The 16,407-nt window shown below is 48.0% G+C and overlaps 3 protein-coding genes across 3 annotated transcripts; 2 read left to right on the top strand and 1 right to left on the bottom strand.

Moving 5' to 3' along the window:
* The first annotated feature begins 337 nt into the window (after positions 1–337).
* Positions 338–4,626, top strand: LOC117649154 (splicing factor 3A subunit 1). The gene is made up of 15 exons (XM_034391626.1): positions 338–567; positions 877–1,041; positions 1,127–1,307; positions 1,413–1,572; positions 1,653–1,806; positions 1,875–2,002; positions 2,088–2,306; positions 2,382–2,553; positions 2,632–2,814; positions 2,891–3,015; positions 3,101–3,767; positions 3,861–3,949; positions 4,065–4,178; positions 4,262–4,441; positions 4,525–4,626. The coding sequence occupies exons 1-15, from the start codon at positions 456–458 to the stop codon at positions 4,624–4,626; spliced, it is 2,751 nt and encodes a 916-aa protein (XP_034247517.1). The 5' UTR covers positions 338–455.
* A 230-nt stretch (positions 4,627–4,856) lies between these two features.
* Positions 4,857–9,057, bottom strand: LOC117649156 (CTP synthase 1). The gene is made up of 13 exons (XM_034391627.1): positions 8,789–9,057; positions 8,355–8,525; positions 8,190–8,275; positions 7,980–8,111; positions 7,726–7,890; positions 7,498–7,652; positions 6,357–6,489; positions 6,193–6,281; positions 5,971–6,108; positions 5,732–5,892; positions 5,536–5,643; positions 5,253–5,462; positions 4,857–4,990 (listed from the first exon to the last, which is right to left on the bottom strand). Exons 1-13 carry the CDS (start codon positions 8,952–8,954, stop codon positions 4,899–4,901), a joined length of 1,806 nt encoding a protein of 601 aa, XP_034247518.1. The 5' UTR covers positions 8,955–9,057; the 3' UTR covers positions 4,857–4,898.
* A 51-nt stretch (positions 9,058–9,108) lies between these two features.
* LOC117649157 (vacuolar protein sorting-associated protein 72 homolog) lies at positions 9,109–11,769 on the top strand. Its single transcript, XM_034391628.1, has 8 exons — positions 9,109–9,357; positions 9,590–9,740; positions 9,822–9,954; positions 10,059–10,149; positions 10,256–10,438; positions 10,525–10,699; positions 10,779–10,994; positions 11,098–11,769. Exons 2-8 carry the CDS (start codon positions 9,604–9,606, stop codon positions 11,378–11,380), a joined length of 1,218 nt encoding a protein of 405 aa, XP_034247519.1. The 5' UTR covers positions 9,109–9,357; positions 9,590–9,603; the 3' UTR covers positions 11,381–11,769.
* Positions 11,770–16,407: the final 4,638 nt, after the last annotated feature.

Raw genomic sequence — 16,407 nt, 5'->3', positions numbered from 1 at the left:
GAGTATGTTAAAATTTCTAGCTCAACACAAAAAAATATCTAATGGGCAAGGAAGTAATCTTGGCAAAGAATATTCTCTGTTCAACAAGAAAACAGACGTGTCAGTAGAGAAATTTGGTGTTGCACAAGGTAAACACAAGATATGAAACACAAAACTTCTTCACTGACCATGTTTAAATCCAAATATTGTGTAGGAAATATTTTTAAAAATACATTTTTAGCCATGAAAAAGCAAAACCAATGAAAATTTATAAATTTGAAGCTGATTTTTAGATTGTGGCAGTGTGGTGAAGGGATAGTGGAGCATTTGTGGGTACTAAGTTTTGGCAAGGTGGTACCGAGTCACACCGGAATCGTTAGAGCAACAAATATGGCGACGCGGTGTTGAGAAGCCTAAAGTCAAACTCGGTTTTTAAAGTTTTATCTTTAAGTTGTAGTTATTCCTATCTGTGAACAATGCCAGCCTTGGAAGTAGGGTTTGCACCCCCGACGGAGGCCCCTGAAAATGCCCCTGCACAGTCTACTCAGGCTGTTGTGGGTATTATTTATCCACCCCCTGAGGTTAGGAGTATCCTTGATCTGCTTTAGTGGCTTAAAAACCACTAGAAAACCTAAATCGCTCTTAAATTAAAAAAAAAAACTTACGTAAAACAACTTAATTTCAATTTGCTGGGTTTGTTTGATTGATTTTGGTTCGCTAATAACGGTTTCAGGTTGTGTTATTGTGCTGAGCACCATCTTTCTGCAATGAAACCATTCGCACAGAATTGAATCTTTACGACCTTTTTTTCAGTTCGAGCACAGTTAATTTCATGTGTGTATTACAGGAAATTTATCTAGTGAATAAATTGTATCTTCCTTAATGAACGGAATCCAGACATCGTTGACAAGACAGCCAGTTTTGTAGCCAGAAATGGTCCCGAATTCGAAGCTCGAATCCGGGACAATGAGCAGGGTAACCCAAAGTTCAACTTTCTTAACTTTGGAGACCCTTACCATGCATACTATCAGCATAAAGTTAAAGACATAAGAGAAGGGAAAGGTAAGGAAATCTTGTGACTGTCAGACTCGTTAAGAGCATCTTAGCTGCGAGGAACAGATCTTTTAGTGTTGATTCCTTTTTCCAGCCCAAGAGCCATCCCAGATTGGTGCACCTGGAACTACAGCTCCTTCCAAGACTGTTGCATCTGTACAACAAAAGCAGCAGGAACTCCTCAAGTCAGCTATAGAACAGCCATTCATTCCTAAAGATCCACCTGCAGAATTTGAATTTATTGCTGACCCTCCGTCAATTTCAGCTCTTGACCTGTACGTGTTAACAAATATACCTTACTTTTTATGCCTAATTTACATAAGGAGACTAAATTTATTGGAATAGGTTTTTATTAACTGTTTTTCCTGTACTGTTTGTAGGGACATTGTCAAACTTACTGCGCAGTTTGTGGCTTTAAATGGCCGAACGTTCCTCACTAATTTAATGAATCGCGAACAACGGAACTTTCAGTTTGACTTTCTAAGGCCCCAACATTCCCTTTTTCAGTACTTTACTAAGCTTCTGGAACAGTATACCAAAGTAAGTTTATTCATTTTTGGTTTAGTTCATGGCACTTTCTGTTAGCGTGCCACTAGATTAAATGATTACTTCTTCTTCAGGTACTAATTCCCCCTAAAGACATGATGTACCGACTGAAAGATGAATGTTCCTCAACTGGAAATATTTTGGATCAAGTCAAATATCGCTCTGAGTGGATAAAATACCAAGAAGCCCAAAAGAGGAGAGAAGAGGAAGAACTTGAGAAGGAGAGAGGTATGGCTCCCTGCCTTAAATGTACTTTAATTAACTTTGTTGACCTCACTAACATTTTTTCATTTTAGTGGCATATGCTCAGATTGACTGGCACGACTTTGTTGTTGTTGAGACTGTCGATTATCAGCCCATGGAAGTGGGCAACTTTCCACCTCCAACCACTCCGGATGAAGTTGGTGCTCGCATCCTGATGCAGGTCAGAAATTAATTTTATTACCTTCTCTGTGTTATCAATCATTGTTTTATGCTTCTTAAAATTAAACGTCTTTTATCTGTCATAGGAACGATATGATGGTGGAGATGAAATGCAACTCAGTGATGATGAGGATGACGAGAGAGAGGAAAGAGGCCGTCCTGCTCGAGCTCGGAAGGCACCGGCTCAGCATGTATTCAGGCGCGACCGCCCAGATCGACGAGGAGAAGATGAAGAGGACAGAGAGCAGCAAGAAGAGGTGCTTAGGCGTTACAAGGACAAGAATGAAAGCCGGGACAACACACAGGTAAATTTTTGGTAATTCATGGGATTCAAAATTGTTTAATGATGTGTTGACTAAATACGAAACCAACTTGGGCAGGTTCAAGACATGGAAGAGGGATCGTCAAGTGAAGAGGAAGATGATGGTCCTCCAGGAGAAAGAAAGCTTCCTGCTCCTCCACCACCTCCTCCCAAGGACACTATGCAGCCCCCACCCCTGCCGCCGATGCCAGATCGTGTGCTTGTCAAGAAGGGCTACGATCCCAAACAAGGTACGTCCCACTCATAACCCTTAACAAGACAAATTTTTATCTTTAGAGGCACTAATTTCATTTCCTTTGATGTTTTAGCTGTTAAGATTACTCGTCCTCCTGCTCCGGATGAAATGCTGATTTCCCCCATTACTGGAGAGAAAATTCCAGCTAACAAGGTTCAGGAGCATATGCGAATCGGTTTGCTCGATCCTAGGTGGGTTGAGCAGCGTGACAAGCATATCCAGGACAAGATGAACCAGGAGACTGTCTATGCACCAGGTTTGTTATCATTTGAAAAGCATATTTTCCAGCTTGTAGAATTTTCACTAATTCCATGTTGCAATCATGTTTTTAGGTGCTGCCATTGAGGCCAGTTTGAAACAGCTCGCCGAGCGTCGTACTGACATTTTCGGTGTGGGAGATGAGGAAACGGCCATTGGTAAGAAGATCGGTGAGGAGGACACTCGCAAGGACGAAAAGGTAAGATCCCTTCCTGCCAGTTTTCTTGGCATGATGCCGTTGCCATTGCATGGCGTTACTTAAGTGAGCGTACTTGGTTGCCCAGGTCACGTGGGACGGACACACGTCGAGCGTGGAGGCTGCGACTCGCGCGGCGCGTGCCAACATCACCCTGGAGGACCAGATCCACCAGATCCACAAAGTGAAGGGCCTGGTGCCGGACGAGGAGAAGGAGAGGATCGGGCCAAAGCCCATCAAGGGACGCGACCGCGACCGCGCCATGGCCGGCTCCATGGACAAGGCCCGCAAGCAGGACCAGCCCAAGCCGCCGGGCACCAAGGAGGGCTTGGGGCTGGGCCCGGGGGTGGCGGCGCAGTCCGGCCCCAAGCCACAGGCCCCACCGCCGGCCGCGCCCAGCGTGCCCTTGCCGCCCATGGCCCCCATGCCGCAGATGGCCCCAATGGCCGGCCTGCCCCAGGGCCTGCCGCAGGGCTTGGCACCCGGAATGCCCCAGGGCATGCCGCAAGGGATGCCACAAGGCATGCCTCAGGGAATGCCCCAGGGCATGCCTCAGGGTATGCCCCAAGGAATGCCCCAGGGAATGCCTCAAGGCATGGGGCCGGGCATGGCTCCTGGTATGCCGCCTGGTATGTCGATGGCGCCGCTGCCCATGGCCCCCATGGCGTCTATGCCTCCGGGAGGACCTGGTATGCCCCCTGGAATGCCTCCAGGCATGATGATGATGCCTGGCATGGCCCCTCGGCCTATGATGGGTAAGTGTTTCTCGCTGTGCCCTTGGCTAGGGTCATGCTCTAAAATTTCACTTAAATTAGTTAAAAATTAATTTTGTGTCACATTGTTAACAGTTCAACAAGGTCCTTATGCTGTGCCTCAATCTGGACCCCCAATGCAACGGTTTATGCCTCCAGGGGGCCCTCAGCCAGCTCAGCCACAGGTGAGATAAAGTTTTGAAATATTGTACCACGTCATGTTACGAAACATTAGAGGCCACGGAACTTCCTAGAGTCTGAATCTTCTTAAACTTTAAGTACTTTCTCTGGCTTTTGTAGATGCCACATCATATGCCCAGGCCGTCAGATGGCATGGAAGATGAACCTCCAAGCAAGAAATCTCGTACAGAAGATTCTCTCATGCCAGAACAGGAATTCTTATCAAAGCACAAGGTGGGTAATAATACTTTTTTTGTAGTATCTGTTTTGGCTTATTACAGGAACTTTGGAGTAATTTGAAATTTTTTCCACTTTAGGGCCCCGTTACAATCAAGGTTCAAGTGCCCACGCCTACTTCATCGGACAAACCAGAATGGAGATTAAATGGACAGACATTGAACCTTGTTTTAGCCTTGACAGACACATTTTCTGCTGTTAAGAGCAGAATACAAGATGAGACCGGCTTGCCACCAGCCAAGCAGAAGTTACAATATGAGGTAGGATTGTGTATGTGATAATTGATTGGAACTTAAAATTTTTGCTGATCAATTGGAATGTAAAATTCATCTTTGTTTTCCAGGGAATGTTTTTCAAGGATTCAAATACTCTTGCCTTCTATAACATGTTATCTGGTGCTGTTGTTCAGTTGCAATTGAAGGAGAGAGGTGGAAGAAAGAAATAGTGTGTTTTAGAAAGTATTAATGTTCTTTGTATTAAGACCAGAAATAAATGTAAAGTAAATAATTTTATTCAATTATTTTCACAAGTTCATTGTAGTGGATCAATTATTTGATAATCGGAATGTTATCACAAGTCAATTATTTCTTTAAAAACGCACAATATATTTGTATAAAATGGGACATTATTTCCACAGCCATTAGTCATCTTTAAGGGAAGCAACTTTCCAGGAAGTAACGTTTACAAGCTGACATTTTTATTTAAACTTAATGGTCCTCATGGGCTCTCACCAGTTTCTAATTTAAGCTTGTTGAACTTTTCCACTGCTGATACAGCCTCAAGATCATCTGCAGACAAGAAAAGAAATTCTTCACCGATCAATGCCACATACCATTCTCTGCTCTAGGGAAGCATACCACAGTATCAGCTATTAGGGCTATTGCTTACATATAATTTAGCTTTAAGAGATGAGTTCATGAGTCAACCTCTTAAGCAAAAAGCAATGGAAAAGTGTGTTTGAGGTAAAGAGTGGATTGCACAAACTAAGCATGCTACTCACACACACTCACACACATATATGCCACTTTCCAAAAAAAAATAAAAAAATGTAGTCTCAAAATGTATTCTTACCTGATTCTTCGGACACATCGGAAGACTTCGAAGAATTGCAGTGTTCCAAGTATGGCTTTAAGATTCCAACTGAAGCCAAAATAAGTCCCATGAATGGTGCAGATGGCTTAAGGGGTCTTGAAAGGTACTCAGGGTGGTACTGGGTGGCTACATAGTATGGATGATTATCCATTTCCAAAATTTCCATTCTCGTATTGTTAGTGTCATGACCTTCAACAGAAAGGAAGAGAGTAAAACACTTTGAAAGATTTTGTAGCTGAGCAGCAATGTGTTGAAAACAGACCTGTGAATTTCAGCCCAGCTGCCTCCAGCTGTTTCACATACTTGGGGTTCACCTCAAACCGGTGACGATGCCTTTCATCTACAGATGGTTTATTGCCATACAATTGCTCTGAAGAGGAAATAAAAGAAACAACAAAATTGAGGAAATACACTTATCTTTTTAGGATGATGTGTAGTTCTTTTTTAAAAATACTTACTCATAACAGACTTGTCAGAGGTAAAAACGGTTGTCCTTTTACCCAAGCGCATTGTTCCACCCATTACACCCTGATTGTGTTCAGGCATGTCAATAATGAGAGGGTGAGGGGTTTCAGGGTCAACTTCAGTACTATTGGCCCTGTCAAGTTTCAAGACATTCCTAGTGGAATACAAAACATAAAAGTCATTAGTCTCTCAAAGCAAAATTTAAATCCACTACACTAACAATTTTTTCCACCTTGAGAACTCCACAACTGCTGCCTGGAGACCCAAACAAATGCCTAAGAAAGGCTTTTGCATCTCTCTGCACCATTGGCAGGCCTCTAACTTTCCTTCAAATCCACGTTTGCCGAAACCTCCAGGAACGATGACACCACTGTGGAGGAAAAAAGAAGACTATGAAGAAACAGCATTTTAAAAAAAAAGACTTAACAAGCAGCATGTACCCAATAGAACATACTCGCTTTTGCAGAGTGTTTGCCAAGCCTTGTGGTACATGACAGGGTCATCAATTTTGGTTGCCTTTTCTAAATTACATGCCTCAATAAGCTGCAAGAATAAAAGGGTGGTTAATACACTACTTCAATTATCAACAAAACTTAAGTTGCCCATTCACATACTCACTGAAACATTAAGTTTGTATCCAACATCAATGGCAGCATGCTGAAGAGCTTTCAAAACTGAGGCATAAGAATCTTCCAGTTTGGTGTATTTTCCAACAAGGGCAATATTAACCTCCTTTCGGAGCAGATCCACTCTGAAAAATTGTGAACACAGGTGATGAATACATGTGAAAATATCTAAGAGAACTACAACCAATGTCATTGCGGGCTGCAATGTACTATATCCTGCCCTACTGTACACAAAGAAAGAGTATAGCTTCATCAGAACAATTGAAGCAGCATTGGATTAGTGATTAAAGCACTTGCCTAACTTTAAAGCCATAGAAGATAGAGTAAAGAGATGAAATACTACTTTTTCTTTCTTTTCAGGCTCATTGTAAAAAGAAAGAAAACTCACATTAATTAGAGTTGATCTAATAATGCTGTTTAAAAAGTTCATTAAAAAGTATTGTTTTGTAAATTGAAATAAAATATTGGGATAAGCAGAAGATTTGAAGAAAAGAAGTAAGGAGGGACAAAGCAGATTAAACTTGAAAAATAGAATAATCAACACAATGCACTGAGGTTACAATAAAACAGATATTGGTGAAAATAAATTTAACAATATAAAAATATCATGGAGGCATTGGTCATGGAAAAGGCGATAACAAACAAACTCTTCACTTATGGCCTTCAGGTTTGCAATTCAACGTGGACACTATCTGGGTGCGATAAATGCTTCATCTGTTAGTGGACCTAATGGTTAAAAATGCCTACATAGCAGGGTGAAATAACACATGCAAATCACATACAAGTGCAAACTGCAGCACCCACCCAACAACACAGCATGATTCTCTTCGCACAACCTCCCATCGGCCTTTTTCAGTCGCTTCCACATCAGGAGCGCCTTGGGTCTGGGTGAAGTCAAACCTTCACCCAATCAATAGCAAAGCATTAAAAGAATCAGCATTAGGTAATGAAAACTTAGGGTCGAGTCAATTTGCTGTGAGAAGTTGGAATAAAGTACAGAGAAGCCTCCAGATTTCTTTCCCACCATCTTATTCCTAACAAAGATTTTAAGCATTGCTCATTTGACAGGGCAATCAATCTGAAGCAGTTTCAGTGTAAGAGGTTTCTTGAAGAAACTGAGATCAAATGCTTACCTGTCAGCTAAATTTCTCCATTTCATCATGTATGATTTTGGCTGAGGCAATGTGAAGTTCAGGTGAAGACGTTCTTTTAAAAATTCTACAACTCCTTGTCCCTCCATTAAAATTGGAACACGGTAGACAGAAGACAGATCATGGATACATATCACCTGCAAAGTAATGGCACTGAGACACATTCTATTATCATCTCACCAGTAAGAGCTCTATATCACCTGCACTCACCTGTTCAGGGCCAACATGACAGAAGTTTGAAACCTTATCCCTGACTGACTGACCAATAGGCTTCTCACTTCGGCAAACAATCAAATCAGGGGACAAACCAAGACCACGCAACTCACGCACACTAGACTGTGTGGGCTTGGTTTTGGGTTCACCAGTAGAGCGAGGCTACATAAAAATAAAATCACATGGTGACACAAACAGGAAAAGACTACTGGTAACCACAACTGAAATTGTAACTAACATAGGCCACAAACCTGAGGCACAAGAGACACATGAGCACAACAGAAATTTTCCCTCTTGACTCGAAATTGGAACTGGCGGAATGCCTCCACAAAGGGCATGCCCTCAATATCACCAATAGTTCCGCCAAGCTCAACAATGCATACCTGAAAAGCAGGGATAAAATCTTAAATTTCTACAGCCATAAAATACAGCATCAAGTTAGGACTAATAGAATCTCTTACCTCAGGAGGCTCATTGGTATCATCAATTGGAATATGGGCTACCCTTTCAACCCATTCCTGGATTGCGTCAGTTATATGGGGCACAACTAAAAACCAAAAACGTTACAATTTAATACTAGCACCAGGCTTCTCACATCCACTATAATTTAATGTAAGATGTCTTACCCTGGACAGTCTTTCCCAGATAATCTCCTTTACGCTCTTTGCTGATCACTTGTTGATAAATTTTACCCGTTGTGATGTTATTGTCACGATGGAGAGTGATGTCCAGAAAGCGTTCATAATTTCCCAAGTCCAAGTCAACTTCGCCACCATCATCCAACACATATGTTTCACCTGTGAATCAGATAAAATGTAAACACAGGTGTCCTTGCAAAGCAAAGGCCAGGGTATCATGTCATGACAAGCATGAGTAAAACACAATAAAGCACAATGCAGAAGATGGTATAGCATCTACCAGATCACAAAACAAAATTAGCCAAGCAAGTAAAGGACAACAACTGCAAAAAGCAGAGGTCTCGACAGCTTAAAGCGGAAAGTTAGAGAAAAGATAAAGGTTGGTGAGTGGAACGTTTTAAGCAGAAAGGGTTAAAACTTACCATGCTCATAGGGAGAAAACGTGCCAGCGTCAATGTTAATGTACGGATCAATTTTGATACATGTTACTCGCACCCCACAGCTCTTCAAAATGGTACCGAAGGAACTCGATATGACGCCTTTGCCCACTCCACTAATGACACCACCCGTCACAAGGATGTACTTCATGGCAATGCGTTTTCACAGGACGCCTTAACCTGCACAATATTGATCTATAAATATAAAGTTTGGCGCAAAAAGTTCCTCCTGCGAGAAGAGAAGAAGGGAAGAAACAAGTTTCCTGTTCCGGCGCGGTCCCCACCCCCCCCCCAGCAAAAAGGAGAAGAAGAAGGAAGCCGGCGAGAGCAACAGCAGTAGATTTAGATTTGAGTGTGAATGTGCTTCACACTGCGAGCAAAACTATCTGTTTCGGAAAATTGAGCTAGTACTTTGATTTCTGCACGAATTAATAACTACCCAAGTATAGGATTCAGCTGTAGTTTAGATTCAACCCCCATTACCATCGGCGTTACCAGAAACCGAGGTTACTGGCCGCATTTTGTGTTTCTTTTTCCTTCAAGAGGTGTCATCGGTAAATATTTATTTGGATTCTAACATTAATAGTTTTACTTGCTTGCTGCTACTATGATTTTCGTTTTACCGATTTCAAATTAATTGATTGTGGCCAGAAATGAAATAATGCTATTTTTAAGGTTATGTTGTTGCCTTGAAACAGTTAAAATGCACTTCTTTGCCATTCTAGAGATTGATGATTTGTTTGTATGAAAATCACCCTCACTCATTTGGTCCCTATTTATTTGCAGTACCACACATCAAAATGCTTGCTACAACTCGTACACGGCGCAGCAATGCAGGGGCTGGGATGGCTAAACTGCTGGAAGATATTCAGGAAGATGAGTTCTATAAATCTACCTATGGCGGTTTTGAGGAGTCAGAGGAGGACAATGACTTTAAGTATGAGATCTAGTGTTGCACCTTTTAAATGAGAATGTATGCTGAGATGAATTAAAATTAATGGCTCTTTTTGTACCTTAGTTCTGGTGATGAGAAAGAAGTCGAAGATGATGTTGATTCTGACTTCAGTATCGAAGAGAAAGACGAGCCGATATCAGATCATGAAGATGAAGGTCCTAAGAGACAAAAGAAAGTAGTTACAAAAGCTTATAAGGTACTTGACTGGACTGTAATGGATCCATTGATCAAAATGCTATACATCTTCAAATTAAGTGAAAGCAGTTTGAACCACTTTACTTTACATAACTTTTCTTGCAGGAACCCAAACCAGCCCCACCGCCAGGAGCTGTAGAGAAAAAGCCTCGGGAACCCAAAAAACGCAAGCCTAAAATGACAGCTGATATGTATGGTTAGTATTTAAAAAAAAATTCTGGCATGTTTGGCCTATTGGCAACATAAGAAATGAGCGCTCCAAACATGTTTCTAGAATTCTAGAATACTTCTTATCTTTTCAGAGAGAAAGTCTATCCGAAAATCTACTGTTAAAAAGTCTGAAGAAACTCAATTGCGAGTTAAAAAACGGAAGGAGGAGGGTCCCCGGAAGCATCGCAGAAATAGAGAGTACTTTTATGAGCCAACACAAGAAGAAAAGCTTGCCGAAGCAATGGTTACAGAGGAAGAAAATCTTAAATCTTTAGGTACGTTTTTGCATGCATTTGATTTGCATCTTGTAGGTACCATCCTTTGTTTACTGTTATAATGAGTCAATATTTGTCAATTTCAGAGAAATATCAAAAGATGGAATTAGAAAAGAAGAAAACACGAGGTGTGAAAAAGGGCATTACTGGCCCAACTATTCGGTACCTGTCTGTAGCGATGCCAGTTCTAGAAGACTTGCCAATTAGTGATAATGGGCTGACCAATGATGAAAAAATAAATGTGGATGACACCTCTGATGAGTAAGTGTGTGGGTTTCATCAATTAAGCACACGAGAGTGCCCATGAAAGCATGCACTTATGCAATGTTTTTCATTCCAGTGTTTCCATGTCTGAAAATCCGAATGAACTCTCTCCTACCAGAGAGCAGGATGAAAAGAAAAGGGAAGAAGGGCAGGCAGCAGAATCTTCACAGTCAAAACCTTATCCTCTCTGTGAAAGAACATTCCTTACATTCAGTGATGAAAGTACTTTCCGGAGAGCTTTCCGATTAAGGCGAAGGAGACAGCCACAACGCAGCTATTGCCTTATCACAAGGTACAGTCCATATCACTTTGCAGTGAAATGGATGCCATTTCTGTTTCACTTCGGTCAACATAGAATATTAGTAACAGTGTTGTGTGTTCTGTTTTGCTTTTAGACAAAGGGCAAAGTACAAGGACCCAGCAACACTTGCGCCATTCTGCAACACATCGACATTCCGTGTATTGCGAGATGTTCTTGCTCTCCATTTGGAACAGAGACCCAACAACGATCCAGAGACAGTTCAGTGGTTGGAATACAAGCGAAAAGAAAGAGAAGCTCGTCAAGCAGCAGCTCAGCAGCTTGCTTGTAAAGTTCGTCTGACGCCTAGTATGCAGGCTGTACATGCCCTACAAGCTGTGCAGTCCCAGAGTAGTAGTGCTGCTGCCTCTTCTGCATAGCATGTGTACATTTTGTCCATTTTATAATTCTATTTTACTAGCATTAGTTAGTTTTATGTTTTCCTACTTACTGTGATATTCAAGGACACTGAATCTGTAATCAATTTTAACTCTGTATGTTGTTGCCTAAAATTGTTTGGGCATCTGATGTCACTTCTAATTGACTGAGCTGCTGCTTTGCTGTATTGATTTTCTTTTTCTAGAAAGAGTGACTGAATATGTAATTTAATGAGTGCTGTCTAGCAAGAACTCATCAATATTTAATTGTTCTACCTCAGTGAATGTATTTAACTTTGGTCTGTACAATATTATTGTATTTTAGAGTAATTAAATTGATGAAAAAGATTTGTAATTGTTTGTGTAACATTAAAATCAATGAACTAACTATTCTAATGTGTCAGTTTTACACAATGAAATAAATTATTTTCTAAAAGAATATTTATTAGCGCTTGGTTCTTGCCTCCCTCAGCTAAATTTTTCTCAAATGCTGTAAAGAGGAATATTTACAACAAAGAACACAAATGACATCCAACAACGAGAAGCGGCGGCGGTCAGCACGAGCTGAACAGATTACACAACGGGGAAAGTGCGAACATTAAGCAGTCCATGGACCAGACTAAGTCCTCACCGGGGACGGGGGAATTTCAAGAATGTAAAGTACTGCTGAGATTTGGAAGCCGGAAGGCGACCGAAGCCTCTACGCAGTGCGCCCGCAGAGTCGAGCATAGGCAACCCGCTCGCCTGTTAACCTGTTACGCGCTGGTCTTCAAAGACTTGACGTTTGTCGTTCCCTGCGACGGCCCGAGACCCGAGCGAGGCTACACAAGACTCACGAAGCCATGCCACGAGGCTAGGGCGGGTGGCCTCTGGACCAAGGTTGCTGCGAGGCTGCGAGGCGAGGCTGTTGGGGTGGGGCCCGGTGGACCCCCGTCGGAGTACGGGCTGAGGCTTGGCTGAGGCTGCACGGCGCAGACTCACTCCGTATCAGTTTCGATCGGGGCTCCCCGCCCCTGCCCGCCCCTTGCCGAGCCCCACCCCCGGCCTGGCGGGACCCCTCTGGGCGGGGGCTGGGTGGACGCGCGGGCCAGGGCTGCCCCAGTCCCAGTGACAGTAGCCCCCTTGCCTCCGAGACCACCCCCTCGCCGGGCTCTAGCCGGGCTGCCTGCGGGAGAGCCGAGCGGAGCGCGCCGTGTCGTGCGGGTTGCGCGTTGCGCGTTGCGGGACGAATCGGGGGTCGGGGCGCCTGTCTGCTCAGGGCCCAGCGGCTGCAGCCCAGAGCCGCCTCCCGCGAGTTGAACTTGTGTCGCGTCCTCTACACCGAGTCTGCACCACTGTCGCTGCCAGCACCGGGCCAAGGTGAGGCACTGCTTCGCGCACGGTGCACTTTGTTTTGCAACCCCCGGACCCGTCTGTGTGTGTGCATGTGTGTGTGTGTGTGTTCTGAGAACACCCGTATTTCCTCTTGAGCTGCGCCCGGCGACACGTCGCCTGATGGTTTCTGTTGTTTGTGAAACAATGTCCCGCCGTGGCCGTGGAAATAAAACTCACCAAAGTCGCGGGCCGCGCCGCTGCTGAAAAGGCGAAGGCGAAGGGATGCTGCGCGAAGAGGTTAGGTTGCCTCTGGACGCCCACTGCCACAGCGTTTCTCGTGGGCCGTGTGTTCCTGTAGTTTGTCAGGAACTAATACCGGCTAAGGGCGGGACCGGGCCCTAAATATCAGACAACGATCCAGCAAAGTAAGGTCGGGTTTGATAAATGTCGGAAAGAAAATCCGCCTTTCCCGTGAGCGGCCTGTGGTGACTTACCCCCGAATGACTTAATTTTGATTTGCGATCGGTGCCACGAGTTACGGCACTGGTACGTCTCGGTACGCTCGCACGCCAGCGCGGGACAGTCCGTCACGCTGTGGCGGGCTGCCGATACTCCTCGCCGCTCGAGCACGTGGCCGTCATGGACCGCTGTAGAAGTCTCTGGGGGGCGGGGTAGGTCGCAGCAATCAGCATCAGCCGCGCGTCGCGCGATCCCTCTCCCTCTGCAGCGGATTTTTGTTCCCCGGCAGAAAACGATGTCGCCGCCGAACCATGGCGCGGCGTGTCGTCGTGGGAAAGACGGGCCAAGCCGAGCGCGCCGGCGGTGACAAATTAGTGCGGCTAATGTAGGAGGGCCTTGGAGCCAGGCAGCCAGGCCCTTGACGAATGCCCGTCAGGCCGTCCGTCGGTCCGTCGGCAGAACCGAAGCGAACCGAGGCGAAGCGCTCGAGGAGGCGGTGGAGGTGGCGCGGCAGGACGGCGATAAAGTTGGACGCAAAAGATAAAATGACGACGCGACGCGGGGCGGGGCGGGGTGGAGCAGCACCCTTCTTTTTATTCGCTCTTTTCTCTCTCCATCTTCTTGGCACGCCTCCCGCTCCCCGCGCCGCCACCCCGCCACGCCACCCCGCCACGCCGTGCACGGCGCGGTGATGGCAGACATTTACTCACTGGAGCATCCAGATGGCGCACCTGCACACGCTGCCGCTGCTGCCGCCGCCTTGGCCGCCATCCGCTGCCATCGCCGCCCTTGGGACTCGACGGGGCCTGCCTCCTGCCTGGGAGAAAAGGACAGGCGGGGCGGGTCGGGGCGGGGCGGCCAGACAAAAAGACGCACATTGCCGCGGGCAGCGCTGCAGCTCCGTCCATGGCATTTCGTATGAACCTCGACGTGGCCTGGCCCGGCCTGGCCGGCCAGGAGAGGGGGTGGCCCCGCTGCCTCCCCCCTCGCCGGGAGTTTTGCATGCCGTGAATTAAGGATGTCCCCCGGGCCTGCCTTGCTGGAAGCACGCTGGAAGGGCTTGGGTACTCAACTCAGACTCGCCTTGCTGGCCGTCCTGGCCGCCCTGGCCGCCCTGGCCGCCCTGGAGGACCCTGTCCGCGGCGCCATGGCGGCGCTCTCTGCGGTACCCCACGGGGAGTCACCGCGGCGAGAGAAGTACTCCCCTCCCTCCCCTTACGTCGCCACGCCTCGACTCCAACGTCAGCCTCGCCCTGTCCGTGCCCCCCGGCCCCAGGCCCGCCGAACGCAATTTCTCGTCGATTTTATTTTGCGGAGGTCGATCCCGGGGCGCCCTGACGTTGATGCGGCGATGCGGCGATGCGGCTGGGACTCGTGCGACGGGGGAAGCCGCCGAGAGATGCCGCCCAGGTAGGCAACCTGCGCTGCGGCAAAGCCTGGGCAAAGCCTGGGCAAAGCCTGGGCAAAGCGATGCACAGCCGACCGCAGGCGGGCGAGCTAGCCGGGACCAGGCGCGCTGCCTTGCCTGTCCTGCCGTGTCCTGCTGCGGCGGACGCGACGGCCAGCCCCAGAGGCCCCAGAGGGGACCAGCGGGGGCCCTCACCTCGCCCTCCCTGCAGAACGGCCGGGGCCCTGCCCCCTCCTCTCCCCGGCCGCCCCGCCCGTCCGTTCAGGCGGGATTAGGAAGGGGATCGCGGGATTTTGTTCTCGAATCGCAATGTGCCCGGACGGGCAGGACGGCAGCCCGATGGCGAGAATGGCCGGGCCGGGCCGGGGATGTCATGGCAGTCGGCGAGCAGGGAACGGATAAAAAGACGGCCCGGGCTGCGCGCCCTGCAAAAAGCGGCGAGTAGCTGCGAAAGGGTGAATCGGTGAACAGCAGTGGCATTATTCTTTCGCGTCGGACAGCGCTAGACAGCGCCAGCTTGGCTACACTCGTAATCAATAGCCGCCACACCTGAGCCTACCCCTGGTGGGCCGATTGTGTGTTTTTTTCCCTCCCTCTCTATCCGGCCTATCCGCAGCGCCGCCGCATTCTGCCGTCTCTGGGCGGCCATTCTGTCCGGACGGCGGGGCGGGGCGGGGGGTCGTCGCGTCCTCGGCCTCGGGGTGCTTCGCCGTGCGGACCCTGCCGCCGCCGCGCCTCGCCGCGCCGCTTGAGGGAGGAGAATGAAGCGCCATCTTTTAGGGACAAATATTTACGGTATGCTAAACGGTGACGAGATCCAATTACGAGGCTTTGAGGGCCCGTCGCGTCGTCGGCGGCGGCCTCGGCCTGTCTGGCCCCGCCGCACACCGCCGCGCCGCAGAGTGTCCGGGACGTCCGGGACGTCCGGGACGGCCTCGGGGTGCCGGGCGGCCAGCGCGCGGCGGTGTGCCTCCATTAAGGGGCGCCACGCCGGCAGGCCGGCCGGCAGGGATGCGCTGTGTGCGCGGCGGTCTGGCCCGGGGTCCGGCCCCTCAGCCGCCGGCCCCTCAGCCTCCAGCCCTCCCTGGCTTAACGCGAATTTCCGGAGTGTCCGGCCTCGGCGTGTGGCGGCGTGTGGCGGCGTGGGCGCGGCGCAAACACGCCAGAGGGCTGTATACATTTTATGCACGATGGCGCGTCAAAACGCGGCCTTCTAACGCGTGCCGGGCCTTGGCCGTGCCGCAGCCTCTCGGCCTCATGTGGCTGTATTGATTACCGTCTGAAAGCAGCGCGGGGTGGAGCTCATGCATTTTTAAGGGACTGGCCCGAGCCGCGCCGCGCCGCGCGCCCTGCAGTTTATGAAAAGGGGCCGTGTCTGCCTCGCGCGTTTACGCGCACTTCTTAAGTCTGCTTACGAATTCCGTTACCAAATTCCGTTTCGCTGTCACTTTGCCGCGAGCAAGTCGAGCGGAGCGCGCGCGGCGCGGCGCTGGAGGCTGGGGGTCGCCATTCCAAATTTCTGGTCAGCTTAATATGCTGCCGGCTAAGTGCGGGGCCCGGGGCGGGGCGGGGCGGGGCGGGCGATGAGGATGGGGGCGTCCATCGCGGGGAGGGGACTTTGCCTTTCAGCTCAGGCCGCCGCCCGCGCCGCCCGGCCCGGCTGGGACAGGCAGGCCAAATTGAAGGAAACTGTCTTAACTTGCTCGGGGATGAGCCTACACCCCAAATTAGCGAGCAGCAAAGGGAGCTGCTTTGAATCTTTGAATAAACTCAAAGGACGCAGATGGTGTTTACTCCGCGTGTGGTCTGTTTTCCCTCTCTTTCTCGAGAGTGCCCGTGTCTTTCTGAT

This window comes from Thrips palmi, unplaced genomic scaffold (assembly GCF_012932325.1).
Source record: "Thrips palmi isolate BJ-2018 unplaced genomic scaffold, TpBJ-2018v1 HiC_scaffold_4, whole genome shotgun sequence".
In the NCBI taxonomy this organism is placed as follows: Eukaryota; Metazoa; Arthropoda; class Insecta; order Thysanoptera; family Thripidae; genus Thrips; species Thrips palmi.
Note: the sequence above shows the minus strand (reverse complement) of the source record. Positions and strands in the feature narration are given on the sequence as shown.